The following is a 19349-nucleotide window of genomic DNA, read 5'->3' as shown; positions in this document are numbered from 1 at the left end:
TTGCTGTGAGGCGACAGAACTAACCAGTGTGCAGCCCACAAAGACTGATACGACTGTTACATTTAGGCTGCATTTGCTCATTTGTGATGAGAGGCTGGTTACCTTTTTGTTGTGGCTGAACTCTGATTGTGGGGTTTTTCCCAGGGTGGAGTGGCAGAACACAGTGTGCTGCCCCAGAATGGCTCCGGTCTTACTTTTCCAATACAAGTTTTTCTGTAAGGCTGGTGAGTTTCTGTCCTTCCGTAAAAACAATGAATAAATAAATTCAATTTCTCAGAGTTTCATGACAGTCTGGACTGGAGGCCGGCCAGTCCAACATCCAAATAAAGCCACGTTGTTAGGCGGATGCAGCTAGCAGTTTAGCATCGTCTTTCTGAAGTATGCAAGCCCTTGTCAGACGAAGATGTTATTTGGACAGGGAAATATGTTGTACAAAAATCTTCACTTTTCAGCGCTGATGGTGCCTTTCATGATGTGCAAGTTGCCAGTTTCATAGGCACTAATGCACCCCTATTCTGTCAGAATGGACTGTGCCTTGTGCAGTTAAATCTCTTTAAATGCATCCCTGGTGCCATGTCAGTTTCCACATTATTTTTGTTATTCTGAATAAATTAGCAACACATGCTGAATCTGCATCTCCAGTGAAGAGAAGTGAGGATTCCACATTCAGCATCTGAATTGGTTTAAAGCAGTGTGAATCTGTGTGGCAGTACCATTAACTTTACTTTATGGGGACAGGTGGTCTGCCGCCAGTCTGGTGCAGCTATTTTCAACACCAGAAGCACAAGAACAAATGTCTTCAACACATGAGCACCAGATGCCAGAATTATGACTGTCTATTTGAAATCCTTGTCAGATTTTTTGACCACTAAAGGCCAAATTATGCCAAAGCTGATGTTTAAGTTGTCTCTGTGATTTATTGACCATTTTACTGCAGGGCCTTCTCTGAAGGGCCAAGGCCAGGGGGTCGTTGAGATGGAACATTTAGAGAGAAGACTGAGTATGTGTGCTTATGTTCTAATTTGTCATTACAGTAAGATCATCTTACAGTAGTTAGAATTCCTTGTTTTCTTGCTCAGTTGTTTTTTCAGACTGATATGGTTTTAGGGTGAAATATTGTCATGTTTAGAGAAAAAGATTTGAGTTTAGTTGTAGTTGGTTCTGATTTTATAGTTAGACTGACGATAAAAATAGGTAAGGAGTCAAAACAGATTCTTTAAGCAGGTCTTCCAACATATGAGCAAATAAGTTACAAACCAGGAGCGCTTTAAGGTTTTTGTGGTAAATGGGATTTGGGGGGATGGGGGTGAAAAGTATTCAAATTCAAGTTCAACTCTCTGGAGTTTTTGGATACAATGGAAGCAATATTAAGAAGAGCAGCTTTATGCCATTTAACAAAAGGAGTGTTAACCAGCTTTAAAAAGCAAAAAAAAACAAACATTGGAGGGTCAAGGAAGCAATTTCTCCGCATCCTAACCACAGATATTTACAGCATTCCTTTTCATCAGCACCTTTCTGCAGCTGGGCTGGGAATACATCTCTCACCCAATACATTACATACAGTAAATGATGCTGAATATTACAGAAAATACATGTTCAATCTCATGCTCATCTGGAATAAAGTGGCCATATAACCATTTACTGTGACCTACCTGGGGTTTAACTTTGTCCCTGTCCTTCTGATGGAGGCTTAAAGTGTGGGGCAGTTTGGTGGTGAATGTGTCTGTGTGGGGCCTTTCTCAGTTTAGTTCACCTTTTGTTGACCTTCCACAAAATCTTGCTGCCACACACTCTGTGTGTCAGGTGAAATGACTGCTATGATGTGTGTTTCATGAGCGATATCCAAGCATGTGAACAGGAGCCGCCTGAGAGGCTGCTCATCATAAAATGTCTGTGATTTGTGGCGGCGGGATCATGGGGACCCCTCTACTGTGTGCTGGAAATATCACATTTGCTCCTCTGCAGTCTATGAATAATTTACCGAGACATTACCTGGCAGCAGCAGACCCTGATAATGTCATACAGCTTAGGATGCCAAAAAGGCCATGTCAGTAAAGTTTTGAGCTTAGTGGCGGAATATAAGAACGATACTAGCAGATTCCTGATGTCACCGGACCAAGGGCTCACACACATTACTGTCATCATCACATGACTGCTTTTAAGCATATAGGGTTTGGCAGCTGCCTAGGGTGCCACCACCTGAAGGGTGGAGAGAAGAAATGTATTCAGATGTCATTTTCAAGCGAAGTGGTTCAACCCTAAAGCATCTTACCTAAATGTCAGGTTGTCAAAATGGATGACAAGTGAGTGGTATTCCAAAGGGGGTGAACTGTATTTGATGAGGTGGTGGAAAATAATTCCACAAGTCATTTCATGATGTGTTCAAATTCTATTTGACCCAAACATATAGGATCTTAAGGCATTGTGTATAATATGCATGATACATATTATTAGCATACAATTTTCTGTGCACATACAAAAAGAGAAAGGAATACTTGGAATTATTGGATTTTAGAACAATAACAATAACCTCCCTTTTTGGGATGTGGTAAAAAATAGATGCATTAATACATAAATAGATAGATAATGGGTGTAAAAGGTGGATTATAAAAACTTTGTCTGTTCTCAAGTTTGGGGATAAACTGAGGGAGTTAACTCGTTTCAGAAAGGGGTTCCTGAAAGGATTTCCATGTATTCTGGGAAGAAAGTTAAGTTTCAGGTGATAAAGAATCTCCTCTGTCCAGTGTGTGTGTGCCGGGGAGCAGGTGAGCTTCCAGGTGAGCAGCATCAAAACTGCTCCTGCTTAACTGACATGACCATTAAAAAAAGTGACGACATTTAAAATAAAACAAACAGCAACAAAATCCATTTAGCTAAATAAATCAATCTAAGATGGAAATGTTATCAGGTATCAGTCTGTTTGGACAGCCATGTTTCCCTTAAAAGAATGCAGCTGAAGCTGAAAAGGAAGAGGAGCAGCAGGCAGAGCCTTGATGCTGCGTCTGTACCTGGGTTGAGGGTTGATGGGCCTGGTAACCGTGGCTGCTGCCTCAGGGCCGAAACTGGAAGAAAAAAAATCCAGAATTCACCCCCTTTATTCAGAAATAAAAGTCTATCATAACAGCAGACTAAAGATAAGTTTTGGTGCTGATCCTTTTTGTCTGTACTTGTTTCTGTTGATACTAATACATGTACAGTCAGAAATGCACTAATTCAGAATCAGACATGCTGATATTTACAAATCTGCCTTCAGATTTAGTTCCTTCTGACAGCGATGAATCAACTATACACATATTTGACTTTTCATTATTTATTATATCAGTGGCGGCTGCTGACTTTTAAAACAGGGGAAGCCCATATTACGCGTTCAGGGTTGTAGTGGCTCGTGCCATCCCAAAGCAGAAGATAGCAAAGTTAAAAAGAATTAGTTATAACATAGCTGTGTCTAGTATGACAAGTATGCCCAGCAAATACACAGAAAGAAGGTATAGACTTTGAAAATTCACACAGCAAGGCCAAAATCAAGTATGATGGAATCTAAGGCCTGTAAATGGCTGGATCAGAATCTGTGGAGCATTTTTCCCTGTCATAATGAATACTTAGAGTTTGATGGTGGTGGTAAGTATTCTTAAAAAAGGTAACATTTGTGAATGGGCAGCATGAATTCTGGAAAGAAACAACTAAAAGTATGAGTAAAACTCCAACAGCACTTTCACAGACAACCAGTCTCTTTCGTGTCCGCTTTGGGACTGAAGTTCCAGCGTGCTTCTCCCCGCTTAAAAATTCGGCTGCCACAAGATCTCTCATGATGGACAAACACTGACTCCAATCATCACGACACAGCCCCTCATATTGACACGCCCACGTCTAATCTACCCCCAGAGACGCCGAGCAGCCTCAGAAGAGGGAGTGTGTGAGGCAGTGTGTGAGGCAGTGTGTGAGGCAGTGTGTGAGGCAGTGTGTGAGGCAGCGTGTGAGGGAGTGTGTGAGGGAGTGTGTGAGGCAGTGTGTGAGACAGCGTGTGAGGCAGTGTGTGAGGGAGTGTGTGAGGCAGTGTGTGAGGCAGCGTGTGAGGCAGTGTGTGAGGCAGCGTGTGAGGGAGTGTGTGAGGCAGTGTGTGAGGCAGTGTGTGAGGTAGTGTGTGAGGGAGTGTGTGAGGCAGTGTGTGAGGCAGTGTGTGAGGGAGTGTGTGAGGCAGTGTGTGAGGCAGTGTGTGAGGGAGTGTGTGAGGCAGCGTGTGAGGCAGTGTGTGAGGCAGTGTGTGAGGGAGTGTGTGAGGCAGTGTGTGAGGCAGTGTGTGAGGGAGTGTGTGAGGCAGTGTGTGAGGTAGTGTGTGAGGGAGTGTGTGAGGCAGTGTGTGAGGCAGTGTGTGAGGCAGTGTGTGAGGCAGTGTGTGAGGCAGTGTGTGAGGTAGTGTGTGAGGGAGTGTGTGAGGCAGTGTGTGAGGGAGTGTGTGAGGCAGTGTGTGAGGCAGTGTGTGAGGCAGTGTGTGAGGCAGTATGTGAGGCAGTGTATGACGCAGTGTGTGAGACAGTGTGTGAGGGAGTGTGTGAGGGAGTGTGTGAGGCAGTGTGTGAGGGAGTGTGTGAGGGAGTGTGTGAGGCAGTGTGTGAGGCAGTGTGTGAGGCAGTGTGTGAGGGAGTGTGTGAGGGAGTGTGTGAGGGAGTGTGTGAGGCAGTGTGTGAGACAGCGTGTGAGGGAGTGTGTGAGGCAGTGTGTGAGTGTGTGTGTGAGGCAGTGTGTGAGGCAGTGTGTGAGGCAGTGTGTGACGCAGTGTGTGAGGCAGTGTGTGAGGCAGTGTATGACGCAGTGTGTGAGGCAGTGTATGACGCAGTGTGTGAGGCAGTGTGTGAGGGAGTGTGTGAGGCAGTGTATGACGCAGTGTGTGAGGCAGTGTGTGAGGGAGTGTGTGAGGGAGTGTGTGAGGCAGTGTGTGAGGCAGTGTGTGAGGCAGTGTGTAAGGGTGTCACACCGTGGTGAGGTTAAGTTGGGTTTTTGTCTCGTTTCATGTATTGTTTCGTCATTTCCTGTTTTATTTGGAAAGATTAACTTCCCTCTCGTTCCAGGTCACTTGCCCTTCCTCTCGTGCTCCAGTCTGATTGTGGTATGAATGATTCCACCTGTTTCCCATTACCCCGGTGTGCTTAAGAGTCTGCGTCTCCCCCTGTCTTGTGCCAGTGTGTTGTATCTGTCTCCGTGTAGTGCATCATTCTAGCGTTTTTGCCAAGCCCGTTTCCCAAGCCCGTTTCCGAGTTTCCCAGTGGTATTTATCCTCGTAAGAGTGATTTTTTTTTCCCAGAGTAAGTTTTGATAAAATAGAACCTGTAAGAGTTACAGTGTTAATTTTGTTTATAGCCCTTTTGTTTTCCTTCCTAGGTGGAGTGGCTTTTGTTTGTAAATCTTTCATAGTATATTTCCTCCGATTTTTAAGAGAGGCTCTTTGGTTTTTCCTCCTCAGTAGGAGTGACATTTAGTTAAAAGTAAAGTTTCATGGTCTTTTGTTTTCTCCTCCGCTAGTGGAGTGATTTTGAGTTTGATAATTTTTATAGATATACTTCTCCACTTTTGGAAAGTATATTCTTAGATTAATATTTCATAGCCCATTTAGCTTCTCTCACGAGGAACTGGTTGATCTGCTGCCCTCCAATAAAAGTCTTGGAATTAAACCTCCTGCATCTGCGTCCTCCATTCTCTGGGTGTGACAAAGGGAGTGTGTGAGGCAGTGTGTGGGCAGTGTATGAGGCAGTGTGTGAGGCAGCGTGTGAGGCAGCGTGTGAGGCAGCGTGTGAGGCAGCGTGTGAGGCAGCGTGTGAGGCAGCGTGTGAGGCAGCGTGTGAGGCAGCGAGTGAGGCAGTGGGAAAGCGCTTTGAGTGGTCAGCTAAAGTTTATTTTCATTTTCTAAAGTTAGAGCTTTGCTGTTGTAAAACTTCCCAGAATCAGACCTGTCTCAGTGTTGAATGGAATCTGTAAGTTTTATTGTACAAAGCTACAGCCATGGATGAGTTACCGTAGTTTGGTACAAAAGGGGGAAAAGTCTTGTTCCAAAGATAGTAAAAAATCTAAAAATCAGCACCAAAAACACTCAGTATGGTGCCTTTGTCTTCCATAAAAAGTCAAACTTTTAATTAGGTTACAGATTTTCTGTAGGAGTATGATACCTGGGATGTTCAGGATCTATGATGTTCACATCTATTTGGGACTTTTTTTCATCATCTTCCAGTACACCATCAGATGGATGTTTAACAATTGATGTTAAATATGCACACAGAGAAAATAAATGTGTTTTCTTCCAATGCCATAAGAGCACAGTGATCAGTAATTCTGAGTGAGAGGGTTCCACGGGCAGAAACTATCCATGCAGAATAGACACGTAAAAACACTACAAAAGAGGTCCATGTCTGAAAATAGCTGCAGGAAAGGTCACTATGTCTTCAATAATTGTTTATGTATCCATGCAGAAATAGTTGGAAAGATGACACACACAAACACACATGCCATACCCAAGAATAGAAATGATGGCAGTAATGAAGCAGTGTGGAGGACTGGACAGTGTCATGGCTGGGAGCCGGAGAAGGGTGATAAATCACACATCGCGCTTCCCACATGTCTCAGATATAATTAAGAGACTTGTGGAAGGAAAGCAAGGAGGTGCTAAACACATGTATCTTTTCATCATCATGGCCTTTTAAACTGTGAAATACACTCATACAGAGTTGTTGAGAAGCTCGAGCATCACAATACATGTGTGGTAAGTGTCAACATAAGGATGTATGCATGAAAGAAAGCAATGTGTTCTGATATTCAGATTACCATGTTCATATTGTGCAGGACATGTTCCAGACGCCTTCTTCCATTCCCTCCTTTGTGGCCAAATGTCCACTTTCCATGCAAGATGTGGAGTCTTGCGTGGAAAGTGGACATCATCCAGTAAAAACAGGCCTGCAGACGCACGGTGTTGATGTGCTAAAAAACACAAAAGCTCCATCCATAGGAAATACATCAACAAAAATATAGTCATTACCAAGTCTTCAAGCCATTGTTTGTGAAAGTGCAATGATTTAATCCGTGCACCGCCACATTAGGTTGGATTTGTTGTCAGTGTGGTTTGGGGAAGGCTCACGACTCAGCATTTCTCATTTCTTTAGTTACAGTGAAGCCAGCTCAAACAGGAACACACCATGTTTCAACCTCACGTAGTACAGCCTTGAAGTGTCTCTGAGTCTCACTTTTTAAAACAATTCTTTTTGTTTTTAGCTAATTTGCCAAGATTTCAGATTTCATGCTGTTCCACTGCTGAGGCCTGATCGTCTTTGATGCTTTTCTCTGCACTGAACTGCATTTCTTTCTGTGTTTTAAGGGGAATGTATTCTGTTCAACTACTTTAACGCATTTTATCTTTTGCCTAATTTACTCTGCCATACATTTCCACTGCCATTACAGAGTGAAGTGCAATGAAGAGAGAGTGTCAAAGTGTCAGATAAGGTTCAGGTAAGGTTCAGGTAAGGTTCAGGTAAGGATCAGGTAAGGTTCAGGTAAGGATCAGGTAAGGTTCAGGTAAGGATCAGGTATGGTTCAGGTATGGTTCAGGTAAGGATCAGGTAAGGATCAGGTAAGGATCAGGTATGGTTCAGGTAAGGATCAGGTATGGTTCAGGTATGGTTCAGGTAAGGATCAGGTAAGGATCAGGTATGGTTCAGGTAAGGATCAGGTAAGGATCAGGTATGGTTCAGGTAAGGTTCAGGTAAGGATCAGGTAAGGATCAGGTAAGGTTCAGGTAAGGATCAGGTATGGTTCAGGTATGGTTCAGGTAAGGATCAGGTAAGGATCAGGTAAGGATCAGGTATGGTTCAGGTAAGGATCAGGTAAGGATCAGGTAAGGTTCAGGTAAGGTTCAGGTAAGGATCAGGTAAGGTTCAGGTAAGGATCAGGTAAGGTTCAGGTAAGGTTCAGGTAAGGTTCAGGTAAGGATCAGGTAAGGATCAGGTAAGGATCAGGTAAGGTTCAGGTAAGGATCAGGTAAGGATCAGGTAAGGTTCAGGTAAGGTTCAGGTAAGGTTCAGGTAAGGTTCAGGTAAGGTTCAGGTATGGTTCAGGTAAGGATCAGGTAAGGATCAGGTAAGGTTCAGGTAAGGTTCAGGTAAGGATCAGGTAAGGATCAGGTAAGGTTCAGGTAAGGTTCAGGTAAGGTTCAGGTATGGTTCAGGTAAGGATCAGGTAAGGATCAGGTAAGGATCAGGTAAGGATCAGGTAAGGATCAGGTAAGGTTGCTATGGCCCAGGCCCGGGCTGTTATGACTGGAGTGATTGTGTTTGTTGTTTATTTGTTTTGTTTTGTTTTGTTTTGTTGGTTTTGTTTTGTTCTTTTCTTTATTTGTAGGGGCCGTCTGGGTGGGGCGGGTGGGTGCCTTCGGGTTGCCAAGTGGCGGAGGAGGAGGAGTTGTCCTGCTGGTTCGGGGTCTGTGGTGGCTGGGGGGCTGCTGGCCCACGGATGTGCCCACTGCGCCACACTCTAGCGGAGTTGGGGGATGGATGCATGTGCTGTGCAAGTGTTTGTGGATGTGTTTTTTTTTATTTTTATTTTTTACTATTTTATGTTTATTTTTCTTTATTTTTTCTTCCTTATATGATGTCTGGGTCTGGGTCCTGCTGTCCTCTGGCCTCCTTGTGCTGTTCCTGATGGGGAGGGGCATTGCTTCTCCCCGCTGCTCGTGTTTTTTTTTTTTGTTTGTTTGTGTGTTTGTTCTCTGCTTGTCTGCTTACAGGTGCTCCTGGTGCTTCTAAGGCTGGATTCCCCACGAAAGCCGTGAATTGTCTTCAGTTTTGTTTTTACAGGTGTAGCAGCTGGTTGTCTGATTTTTCATTGTTTTTTATGTTTGTCTCTTCATGTTTCTGTTCCTTTTTTCTCTTCTTCGCTCTCCCTCTCTCTCTGTCCCCCGGTCCGGTTCGGCACTATTATCATATCATGTTAAATATTGTAACAAAAATAAATAAATAAAAATGAGGAGTTGATGGGCATCAAGGGGAGCTTTACATTCATAAAGCTTCCCTTGGCATAGCAAATGTGTTTAGCATAAACGGTAATCAGGTAAGGATCAGGTAAGGTTCAGGCAGAGATGTATAGTAACGAAGTAGAACTACTTCACTACTCTACTTAAGTACTAAAATGCTGTATCTGTACTCTACTGGAATATTATTTTTTTCTCCTACTTCCACTTTTACTTCAGTACATATTTTCAATGAGTTTAGTACTTTTACTCCGTTACATTTTTTATGTGCTGCATCATTACTCGTCAAACGTACACCCATTCATGCACAAACACACCCACACGCATACAAACACGCAAACATACATATAAAAACACACACAGAGACACACAAGCATGCACACAGTTTAAGAAGGGGAAAAGTTGTAGAGAAAAAAAGCACAAGCAGGGAAGAGAGGGGAGGGATGCTTTAAATGGAGAGGGGACATGCTTGATCTGTTTGTTCACAAAGAGTTAAGCCCAGTGTTTTCAGGTGTTCTAATCACTTTTTGTTTTTACATGACATTTGTATTTGTATGTGGCCTACTGGCCTTGAGATTTGTTTAACAAGTTGAAAGAAAATGACAAGGATGAAAAGAAAATGTGTAATGTGTGAAGTGATGGGAGATGCTTTAAAGGGGGAAGGGACATACTTGCCAATACATATTCTTTTGTTCAAAAGAGTTAAGCTCACTGTTTTAAGGTGCTCTTGTACATTCCGCCAAACATTTTGAATAATATAAACAATTTGATTTTCAAACTTTCGACTGATTTCTTTAATAACTACACTACACAATACTTTTACTTTTACTTTCAGTACTTGAGTAGTAATTTTAAAAATAAACTAATTGCAATACTTAAGTACAAAACATGTTTAATATTTTAGTACTTCCACTTAAGTACGGTGCTTAAAGAGCACTTGTACTTCTACTCAAGTCACTTTTTTGATAGAGTACTTGTACTTCTACTCAAGTCTGAATCGCTAGTACTTTATACATGTATGGGTTCAGGTTAGGTTCAGGTTAGGTTCAGGTGTCACAGCTTTCTTTTTCTTCTTTTTTCTCCTCAGCCACACACGCAGGACTTTAGCTGCACAGCTAAGCTGACGGGGTGAGGAAGTCAGGCTGTAAACACATCACATGTCATCATGTCATGGCTGGGCATGCTGCAGCTTCAGCAAACTCACCCACAGCCATGCCACCATGAAGACATACTGGCTGCTGTTTTCCCCTCTGAGCGCCTCGGAGCCTGCTGACCATCATTTTAACCAACCACAAACCAGATGAGTGACAGCTTTGTATGCACCCTGTCGAACATTCGTCCAATATCTGCTCTCCGTCTTTCACACTGTTCTCCTCCCCAGAGTGTCAAATACTACCGTCCTGACAAAAGCCTTTGGTGTTGAACAGGCTGCTCTTATTTCAAGGCATCGATATGTATCGCCAACATAATTCTTATCTGACACTGGGCTGGGATTAGAGGTGACATAAGCATCATAGTTTTTTAAAGTGACAAATATTTCAAACTTGTGCTGACAATCAGTACTGATGTATCAGTGTGTGTGCTATGCTGACAAGCAGGGACTTATGGGCTAAGCCTGAAGATTAAGCTGTCTCCACCCAATGAAAAATGATTCTCTCCCAAAAACAAACTGTGAAATGATACAGTAGAAAGAAACAAAGTTCAACAAGCTGCGTCCATTAACACAGAGCTGCCTCCAAAAGCTCTTTCTTACAATCGAAAAAGGATTAAAGAAAAGGGAGATATTCACAAGCAAATGGAACTTTTTCTGTCAGATATTTGGATGTTTTACACTAGTTTACCGATGTTTATTATTTTTCTACTTTTAATACACTGTGCTTTCACAAATAATGCAATTCTTATCATGTAGTTATAGGATGACATTTTACACATAATCCCAATTTACATAACATGCTGATTCATTAACTTGTGATCATATTTGGGATGATCTGTGACTGATAATAAAGATGCTGATAATGCAGCTCTATTCCACTTCTTCAGTTGTCCAGAATATACTAACTGCTCAACTGGGGACAAAAATAAGTCTCTATTTAGGGTTAGGGTCAGGAGGAGAAAGCCAGGAGTTGCTTTACTGCGGAGGAGAAGTTAATCAGAACCGCAGATAAAAACCTTCTGAGCTGATCAGACGAGCTTTGAATGGGAAATCTGAGACCTTTGGTTCCTGTCGGGATGTCTGTTAACAGATGTGTCCGTGCACGTGATTCCCAAAATCATTCTTCCATCCCATCTGCTTTGTGTGATGTTGGAATATTATCTGGGCTGTATATGATGATAAATGATTACTTATATATTTTTAATATTTTTATATTCTCACTCTCTTTGCACTGTTTTTGGTGGCTTTAAATTTTGTTGTACCATGTATAATGACAACAAAGGCATTCTGATTCTGATATATCATCTATATGTCTGTTAAACATAGGGCAGGAAGTGGAGTTCTGCCTCTCTGCATCATCACCACGATAAGCCCAGCAGAGCAGTGAGGGAGAAGCAGCCACCAGGCGCTCCGCTTTGAAACAAGAAAAATACAAATCTGCTAAAGGTGGCTGTCATTAACTCTTTAGTTTAGAATGTCCCAATCTGTGCACGACCAATTCAACACTCCCAAAAGATCATCAGATCATCTTCTCGCCTAAAAAAGTTAAAAATCCTTTCTTTTCTATGAAGAGCAAAGCCCCCTGCTGAACAGCTGTCCGTTTGAAGTATACACAAGCTTATCTACATTTCCTAACAGCCATTTCTCAGATTGCACGGACTGATCTTTGGCCCCAGACCTGACCCTCCTGTTCAGCCTGTTACTCACTGATGAGCTGCTTTGGTGAAGTCAGTGCTGGTCCAAGGAGCTGGTTTCTTCTTGCTGGTCTTCTGCATCTCCAGACAACTCTGACAAACTGGATCAAAATCCCTTAAAGACGGACTGATAACAGTCAGCAACACTTCAGAAAAGATGGACCAAACGTCCAGAGCATTAGGCTTTCATCCTTTTTAAAGTTGCAGAAAGCCTGGAGCCTGTGAGCCGACGCTCTTCTGTGAGCAGCAGCACAGAGTGGAGTGCGGTGACCTTGCTGCCTCTTCTTTACACTCCCCTCCGTGCCCCCTCCGTGCCCCCTCCGTGGCATTTCACACACACCCACACAGCGTAGTGTGACACAAACGCTCTGGACCAGGGGAAGGAACTTTTATCACCCCGTCTGAGCTGACAGAAATGCATAGCTACAGAAAGATTGTACCTCCAACTGAAATGACAGGCGTTTCGTTTCTGTCCTTTTTTTTTGTGACGGTATAAAAAACAAACTTATTTGGATTATTCAGTTACAGGGAACATGTAAATTCACACATACTTTAAATAGTATTTAGCTATTGTGACATTTCATGTGAGTTAGCTAGTCAGGGCAGCATCCAGGGATAGCCCTGTGGCTGGGTCACAAGTCATGGCTTCAGTGTCAGGTTTCAGCAGCCTGCTGATTCAGAGGGGGGGCGCAGGGAAGAAGGGCTGGAATGATGGGAGCTGATAGAGTGACACGTGAGAAGAGGGTGAGGCTAATGTGTACTTTTGGCTTGTGGGACACCCTAAGATGACCAGAGGGAGCAACACTAACACAATTAGTTTGTTATCTGTCAGTGTTGAAAGATTTATGATCTGCTTTCCAAGCAGAAAAAGCTCAGATAACCTGAACTATCTGCTGTGGCTCAAGCTGGAAAAACAAACAGTTTTTCATCATTTTTCTTTTATGGAAACAATATAATGTGCCATCACTGGATAACTGTTGTCACGTTCCCTGAGACAACCCAACTCATGATTAACACAAACGTCTTTTTCGTTTCCTACATTGATCATGATAAAAAGATACTTGCTTTCTTATTTTCTGAGGCCAGAAGAAGCAGCTGATGCTTTGTGGGGAGATTAAATTTTCTCTGGATACAGCTAACAGTCTGGGGAGTCAAAGGGCAGAACATGAAGACTGAGGAGACGAGGAGTGAGAACATTAACAAGAACCCTACATGGCTGAAAAATAAGACGGGACTAATGGCACGAGACACAAAAGCCAAAACAAGTCCGAGCAAGAATGAAAGGGAATAAAAAAGCCAATCAGCAAAGAAGTCCAACCCCAGCAAATGATCACATCAGTATGCTAACATGTGGCTAATGCTAGTCTATTGCTGTTTAACATGCTGCTGCATCACAGGGTGGAGAGGGAAACATGCCGCGAACATGAAGCCCTGTGGGAGGAGAAAACGCAGCGCTGCCAGCCAGCTTCACTCCACAGGTTCTGAGTTCACCCCCAGTTACACCGTCGAAAGGTTTGGACAAAAAAGGAGATCAAACTAGTTAAAGGGATAGTTCGCCTCTTTTGACATGAAACCTGCTGCGACTGTTACGGAGTTTGTTGCTGGGAAGCAGGGGACTGCTCGGTCTGCACAGCACGCAGTGATACGCAGGGAGAGAAGCAAAACGCTTTATGTTTTAAACCCCAGACAACTAGCCGGACTACCTTCATCGACACCAAAACGAGGCTGGAACTCTGCTCACAGGATGCAGCACACACACACACACACACACTGGAAATGTGTGGATCTGAAAAAATGCATCTCACAAACATGTTGCTGTGGTCTGCAGCGACAACGTTTTAATGTAAAAACAGGATGAAACAAACACAAACAGGATGAAATAAACACAAACAGGATGAAACAAACACAAACAGGATGAAATAAACACAAACAGGATGAAATAAACACAAACAGGATGAAACAAACACAAACAGGATGAAATAAACACAAACAGGATGAAATAAACACAAACAGGATGAAATAAACACAAACAGGATGAAACAAACACAAACAGGATGAAACAAACACAAACAGGATGAAATAAACACAAACAGGATGAAATAAACACAAACAGGATGAAACAAACACAAACAGGATGAAACAAACACAAACAGGATGAAATAAACACAAACAGGATGAAACAAACACAAACAGGATGAAACAAACACAAACAGGATGAAATAAACACAAACAGGATGAAACAAACACAAACAGGATGAAACAAACACAAACAGGATGAAACAAACACAAACAGGATGAAACAAACACAAACAGGATGAAACAAACACAAACAGGATGAAATAAACACAAACAGGATGAAACAAACACAAACAGGATGAAATAAACACAAACAGGATGAAATAAACACAAACAGGATGAAATAAACACAAACAGGATGAAACAAACACAAACAGGATGAAATAAACACAAACAGGATGAAACAAACACAAACAGGATGAAACAAACACAAACAGGATGAAATAAACACAAACAGGATGAAATAAACACAAACAGGATGAAATAATGCTCATAAACACTCACAGGCAGCAGGGATACTTTCATCTTTTCACAAAGTCCCATCTGTACATTCAGAGATCTACATCCATATCAGCAGTTAGATGCAGACACACAGTCTGTTCTGAAACAAGCTATTTGAGTAAAAATAAGAAAACAAATATACACAATCACCGTAGTGGGCTGGTGTCAGATTCTGTGTGTCACTGAGGTGGAGGAGGAGGTGGAGGAGGAGGAGGAGGAGGAGGAGGGTGATGCTGAGGGAAGACGGAGAAAGGGACAGAGTTTGGGGGCCAGAAAGGAGAGGAGAAAGCTGGATTGAAGAAAGATGGAGGAGGAGGAGGAGGAGGAGGGGAGTAGAGAGCGAAGCTGGGTGGGGGGAAGTGCTGAGGGGGAGGAGGATATGGGCAGGGAGGAGGGAGGTACATGGGAGGGACATCTGTGTGTCTGGGAGGTGGGTATGTGGGTGTGTATGGTGGGTGGGTGTGCCTGGGGTCCTGGGGCCAGGCTCGAGGCCCAGCGTGTCTTCGTGGGACATCCTGAACATTATGCCTTGGTTGCTTCATAGTACTCTGAGTGATATGAGACGGATTATCTGAGGAGAAGAAGGAGGAGAAGGAGGAGAAGGAGAAGAAGGAGAAGAAGGAGGAGAAGGAGGAGAAGGAGGAGAAGAAGGAGGAGAAGGAGGAGAAGGAGATGGTTTAGCTCTTTAACATGATTCCCACATGAGCTCCTGCAGGTCAGGATGATTCCTTTAAACCAGAGGTCTTCAACAGGGGGTCCGCGGAGGTACTGCAGGGGGGTCGCGAAATCTTTGTTTTTTTTTCCAAACAGTTTTTTCTCACAAATTGTGTGCAAACGTGTGCCATCCACAGATGGTTTGAGGATTCATTGTCCCATCTACATGAAGTGTTGTATGCAAGATGTTTGTTTATAAATGTCAGTGGCACGGCCACCCTGTACCTTGCACATGTTTAAAATAAAAACATGAATATATTAACCTGTGTATTATTTGAATAGCTTAGTATTGAATGTACAATAACAGACTAGCTATGTTTATACACGGCACTAGGCCCCGTTAAATATAAAACACAATTGTATGCCATATAAATAGTAGGGGGGTCCCTGCTCCAACTCTCCATCATTTTGGGGGTCCCTGGCCTGAAAAACGTTGAAGACCCCTGCTTTAAACCATTACCCCCACACCACATAAGCCTCGTTTCCACCATGCAGTCGGTACGGGTGGGTTCAGAACGGTGCGGTACGGGTCGGGTGGCTTTGGGGTCAGCTTTGCGTTCCCACTGTACAAAGGGGACCCTCAGGGGTGGGCGGAGTGCGTGCCGAAGCGTAAATAACATCCATAATTTGGAACCGCCTCCAAGTTTCTTCAGCTTAATGCCACACCAGTTCGCGGTCCGGTTGAAACCACTCTGCCATTTCTGTAGCAATCAGCTGGAAAACTTTTTGGTTTGGCACAGCCTCCTCACCAACACCGGAGAGCAGAGCCTGGAACCGGTCCTGTGTGCCGGGTACCCCAAGCAGAAGGGTTACAGACATGGGAACCATGGGTTCCATGGTAACGGGTTCCATGGTAACGGGTTCCATGGGACCGGTACGCTCCGGTGGTATTGGAAACACTGAAATAAGCGAACCATTCTGAACCGACCCGTACCGGACTGCACAGTGGAAACGGGGCGATACTGGAGTTCTATGTCTGGGAGTACCTGCATTGCTGTTCTCCTTCTTCTTTCTGGCGTTCTTCACTTTCCTCTTGGCTTCCTGCTCTTTTTCGTCATCACTAAAATCTAAAGCCTGGGAGGGAGAGAGAAGGAGGAGAAGAGCGTGTGAAAGCATTTCAGCCGTACGATACTTTATTCTAACGTTTCACACTCAAACTTTACAGACCAGAGGATCATTTCTGAAAGGAAAACACTGAAGTAAAATGCTGTGAATCCATTATCAAACGCATCCTGAGTGTTCTCAGCTTAAACCATCACCTGCCTTTTTGTTTTCTTACGTTTTGTTCCAGTTGGAAGTTCCCATGTGTAACTGAATGCAGCAGAACCAACTATTACTGAAACAAGGTTGTCCAAAGAGGAGCTGAACATGAGGCCTTTAACACAAAGCGCAGAGGAGGGGCCGGCCAATGAGCTGCCTGGCCGGCCAATGAGCTGCCTGGCCGGCCAATGAGCTGCCTGGCCGGCCAATGAGCTGCCTGGCCGGCCAATGAGCTGCCTGGCCGGCCAATGAGTTGCCTGGCCGGCCAATGAGTTTTCCACTTTCTATGACCTGCGCACATTTATTTTGCACCTACTGCTGTTAAAGGTTCACTTCTAGCTGTTGTGGAACAACTGGGAGTCATCCATCAGCCTTGTGCACCTTTAAGTTGTGCTTACCTCTTCTGGTGGTTCTTGGTCATTCTTCCACGATGCATCAGATCCTTTCAAACTGAGAAAAAAACATGTTCACTTTATCGGAACATTCATCGGAAACAAGAGAAGCTACATGTGGCTGTGGTCCACATAAAAGGAGATCCTGTGTGTGGAAGTTCTTACAGTTTCAGCTGCTGTGTGAGGATGTACGCTGTGTATTCTTTAATGGCCGGGGCGTAATAAAGCGTCTGTCCGTCCGTAAGCCCCTTGCTGCTGATCTGGTCCACAGAGTTAAAACGCAGAATGTACAGAGGACTGGACACGGGGCCGAACACCTCAAACACCTGAAGCAAACACAGAAGGACTGTGAGGAGGCTCACATGGTTACACACCCAACAGCTGGAGGTCTCTGCAGGACCACCCACCTTTCCCACAGCCAGCCGGTCGGCCCTGAAGATGATGCTGTCCTCGTTCAGAGGAGGCGCGTCCTTCAGCGACTGGATGATCACTGAGCAGAGAGACGGAGCTGAGAGCATGCACACGGCTGGACAGTGTGTGTGTGTGTGTGTGTGTGTGTGTGTGTGTGTGTGTGTGTGCGCGCGAGCGCTTACCCAGCTGCTGGACAACACTGGAGACTGTCCCTGCTGGCTGCAGCTCTGCTTCTTCTGGTAACGTCACACACACTTCCTCCACAGCTGGAAGCTCCTGCAGACAAACAGCCAAAGACCAGTGAATCCACACATCCTGTCTGAGGAGATGCTGGTAGCAAAATAATGTCAAGCGTCTGCATTCTGAGCACATCACAGGGGAAAGAAAACTTTAAAGTGAAAAGACTTTCTTTCTATCTTACAGAACTTCCTTTTTTGTGCCAATCGTATGACTTCACAGCAACACATTTGAATGGAAGGCGCAGTGATACTGCCTCTCTGTTGAGGACAGACACTGAGCACAGGTGTCACTCAGATGGTTCTCAGAGGCCATCACAGACTGACCTCCAGTAAGACTTCATCTCGAGTTCTGACAGGGGCTGGTTGGCTGAAGCCTTCGTCATCATTATCGTCCTCAAACATGGGCACAGTGAGAGGTGAGGAAGAGGAGGAGGAAGAAGAACTATCACTGAGGATGGGAGAAGAAGCACATCAAAGTCAGCTGTCTGTCTCTTAGCTCTGCCCGGGATGAAGAATGACCGAGTGGAAATACCTGTCCGAGTCCTCAGAGTCCTCACACACACCAGCTAGATCTGCTGGATCTGCTGGATGTGCTGGATCAGCTGGATGTGCTGGATCTGCTGGATCTGCTGGATCTGCTGGATCAGCTGGATCTGCTGGATCTGCTGGATCAGCTGGATCTGCTGGATCAGCTGGATGTGCTGGATCTGCTGGATCTGCTGGATCTGCTGGATCAGCTGGATCTGCTGGATCTGCTGGATGTGCTGGATCTGCTGGATCAGCTGGATGTGTGTGTGGGATTGATGCTGGGACATCGTTGGGTGTCACGATCAGATTTTCTAAAATTGTTGTCACTGAGACCTCCTCCTCCTCCTCTGCTGCTGACAGCATCTGCTCATCTGGTTCCGGGAGGCTTTGGTCCATCTGACATATTATTCAGATTTCAAACATTACAAACAGAAAATGGCACCTCATGTGATTACATAACACATTAAGTAGAGCATAATTACAACCCGGTATATAGTTTTATAAAGGAAAGCCCCACACAAAGTTTTAGTAACTGTGCATTGTAAGACAGCTACAGTTACTTATATTAATTACAAATTGTGTCGACTGGAATAAAAAACTTAATATTTTCAGAAATACAAGCGACACCGATGAGGAGACATTAGCAACATGTCAAATTGAGCTGAGAGGGTGTTAAAGCTGCTCTTTCTACGGCAGGCACACTTAGCTTGGGCGGCTAATCACGAGCTAATAACAAGCTAACTGTGCTGCTTTCACGCGACACTCCAGAGCAGCACGAGCACGGGTAGGTTCACCAAGGAAAGCCGAAAAGTACCATGGAAAAGTGCAACTAATGACACTTACCTTTGGCTCGGGCAGCAACTGAATCCGCGCTGAAAGCAGCCTCAAGAAGTTCCGCGAGCTCGCTCAGCTTTACCAAAGGATTTCCGGTGCGCGTTTTCAAAATAAGGGTTTGCTTGACGGCTGCGCTGATTTGCCTGTTTTAATCAGAATCAGAATCAGAAAAAACTTTATTTATCCCCGAAGGGCAATTAGAAGGGCGAAGAGCGGTACATTAAAAGAAGAGCAAGAAAATGGAATCACAAAGAAAAATAAAATAAATAAAAAAATAACAATAAAAAATAACAATAAAAATAAAAGAAAAAAAAGAAAAAAATAGGGCGTCGATAAAATTAAAATGACAATGTGATTAAAGTGACAATTTAATCATTGGTTTGAATGAGTTCTGATCGCAGACCTGCTGTTCTACTACACTTGTTGGAGTGATTAAACGCAGTTCTGTGTGGGAGGGAAGAAATAAGGAAATGAAGCTAGAGTCTGTCAGAAAGACTTCTCTAGATACAGAGCCAGCTTCCAAGCTCACTGAAAGAAGCAGCG

General features: G+C 44.0%; 2 protein-coding genes across 3 annotated transcripts in view; both read right to left on the bottom strand.

The window, feature by feature from the left end:
- Positions 1–12094, bottom strand: part of LOC142379103 (uncharacterized) — a 49294-nt gene extending 37200 nt beyond the window's left edge. For both annotated transcript variants that reach the window (XM_075464214.1, XM_075464213.1), the window contains exons 1-2: positions 11865–12094; positions 3009–3062 (exon numbers count right to left, since the gene is read on the bottom strand). In XM_075464214.1, the coding sequence (XP_075320329.1) occupies positions 3009–3062; positions 11865–11932 (122 nt within the window). In that variant the 5' untranslated portion in view covers positions 11933–12094. The remainder of the gene's footprint in view (positions 1–3008; positions 3063–11864) is intronic.
- A 2099-nt stretch (positions 12095–14193) lies between these two features.
- LOC142379465 (uncharacterized) lies at positions 14194–18906 on the bottom strand. The gene is made up of 9 exons (XM_075464620.1): positions 18816–18906; positions 17977–18368; positions 17769–17892; positions 17388–17481; positions 17202–17284; positions 16960–17120; positions 16801–16852; positions 16129–16216; positions 14194–14999 (listed from the first exon to the last, which is right to left on the bottom strand). The coding sequence occupies exons 2-9, from the start codon at positions 18366–18368 to the stop codon at positions 14608–14610; spliced, it is 1386 nt and encodes a 461-aa protein (XP_075320735.1). The 5' UTR covers positions 18816–18906; the 3' UTR covers positions 14194–14607.
- Positions 18907–19349: the final 443 nt, after the last annotated feature.

The sequence above is a fragment of the Odontesthes bonariensis genome, chromosome 4 (assembly GCF_027942865.1).
Source record: "Odontesthes bonariensis isolate fOdoBon6 chromosome 4, fOdoBon6.hap1, whole genome shotgun sequence".
In the NCBI taxonomy this organism is placed as follows: domain Eukaryota; kingdom Metazoa; phylum Chordata; class Actinopteri; order Atheriniformes; family Atherinopsidae; genus Odontesthes; species Odontesthes bonariensis.
Note: the sequence above shows the minus strand (reverse complement) of the source record. Positions and strands in the feature narration are given on the sequence as shown.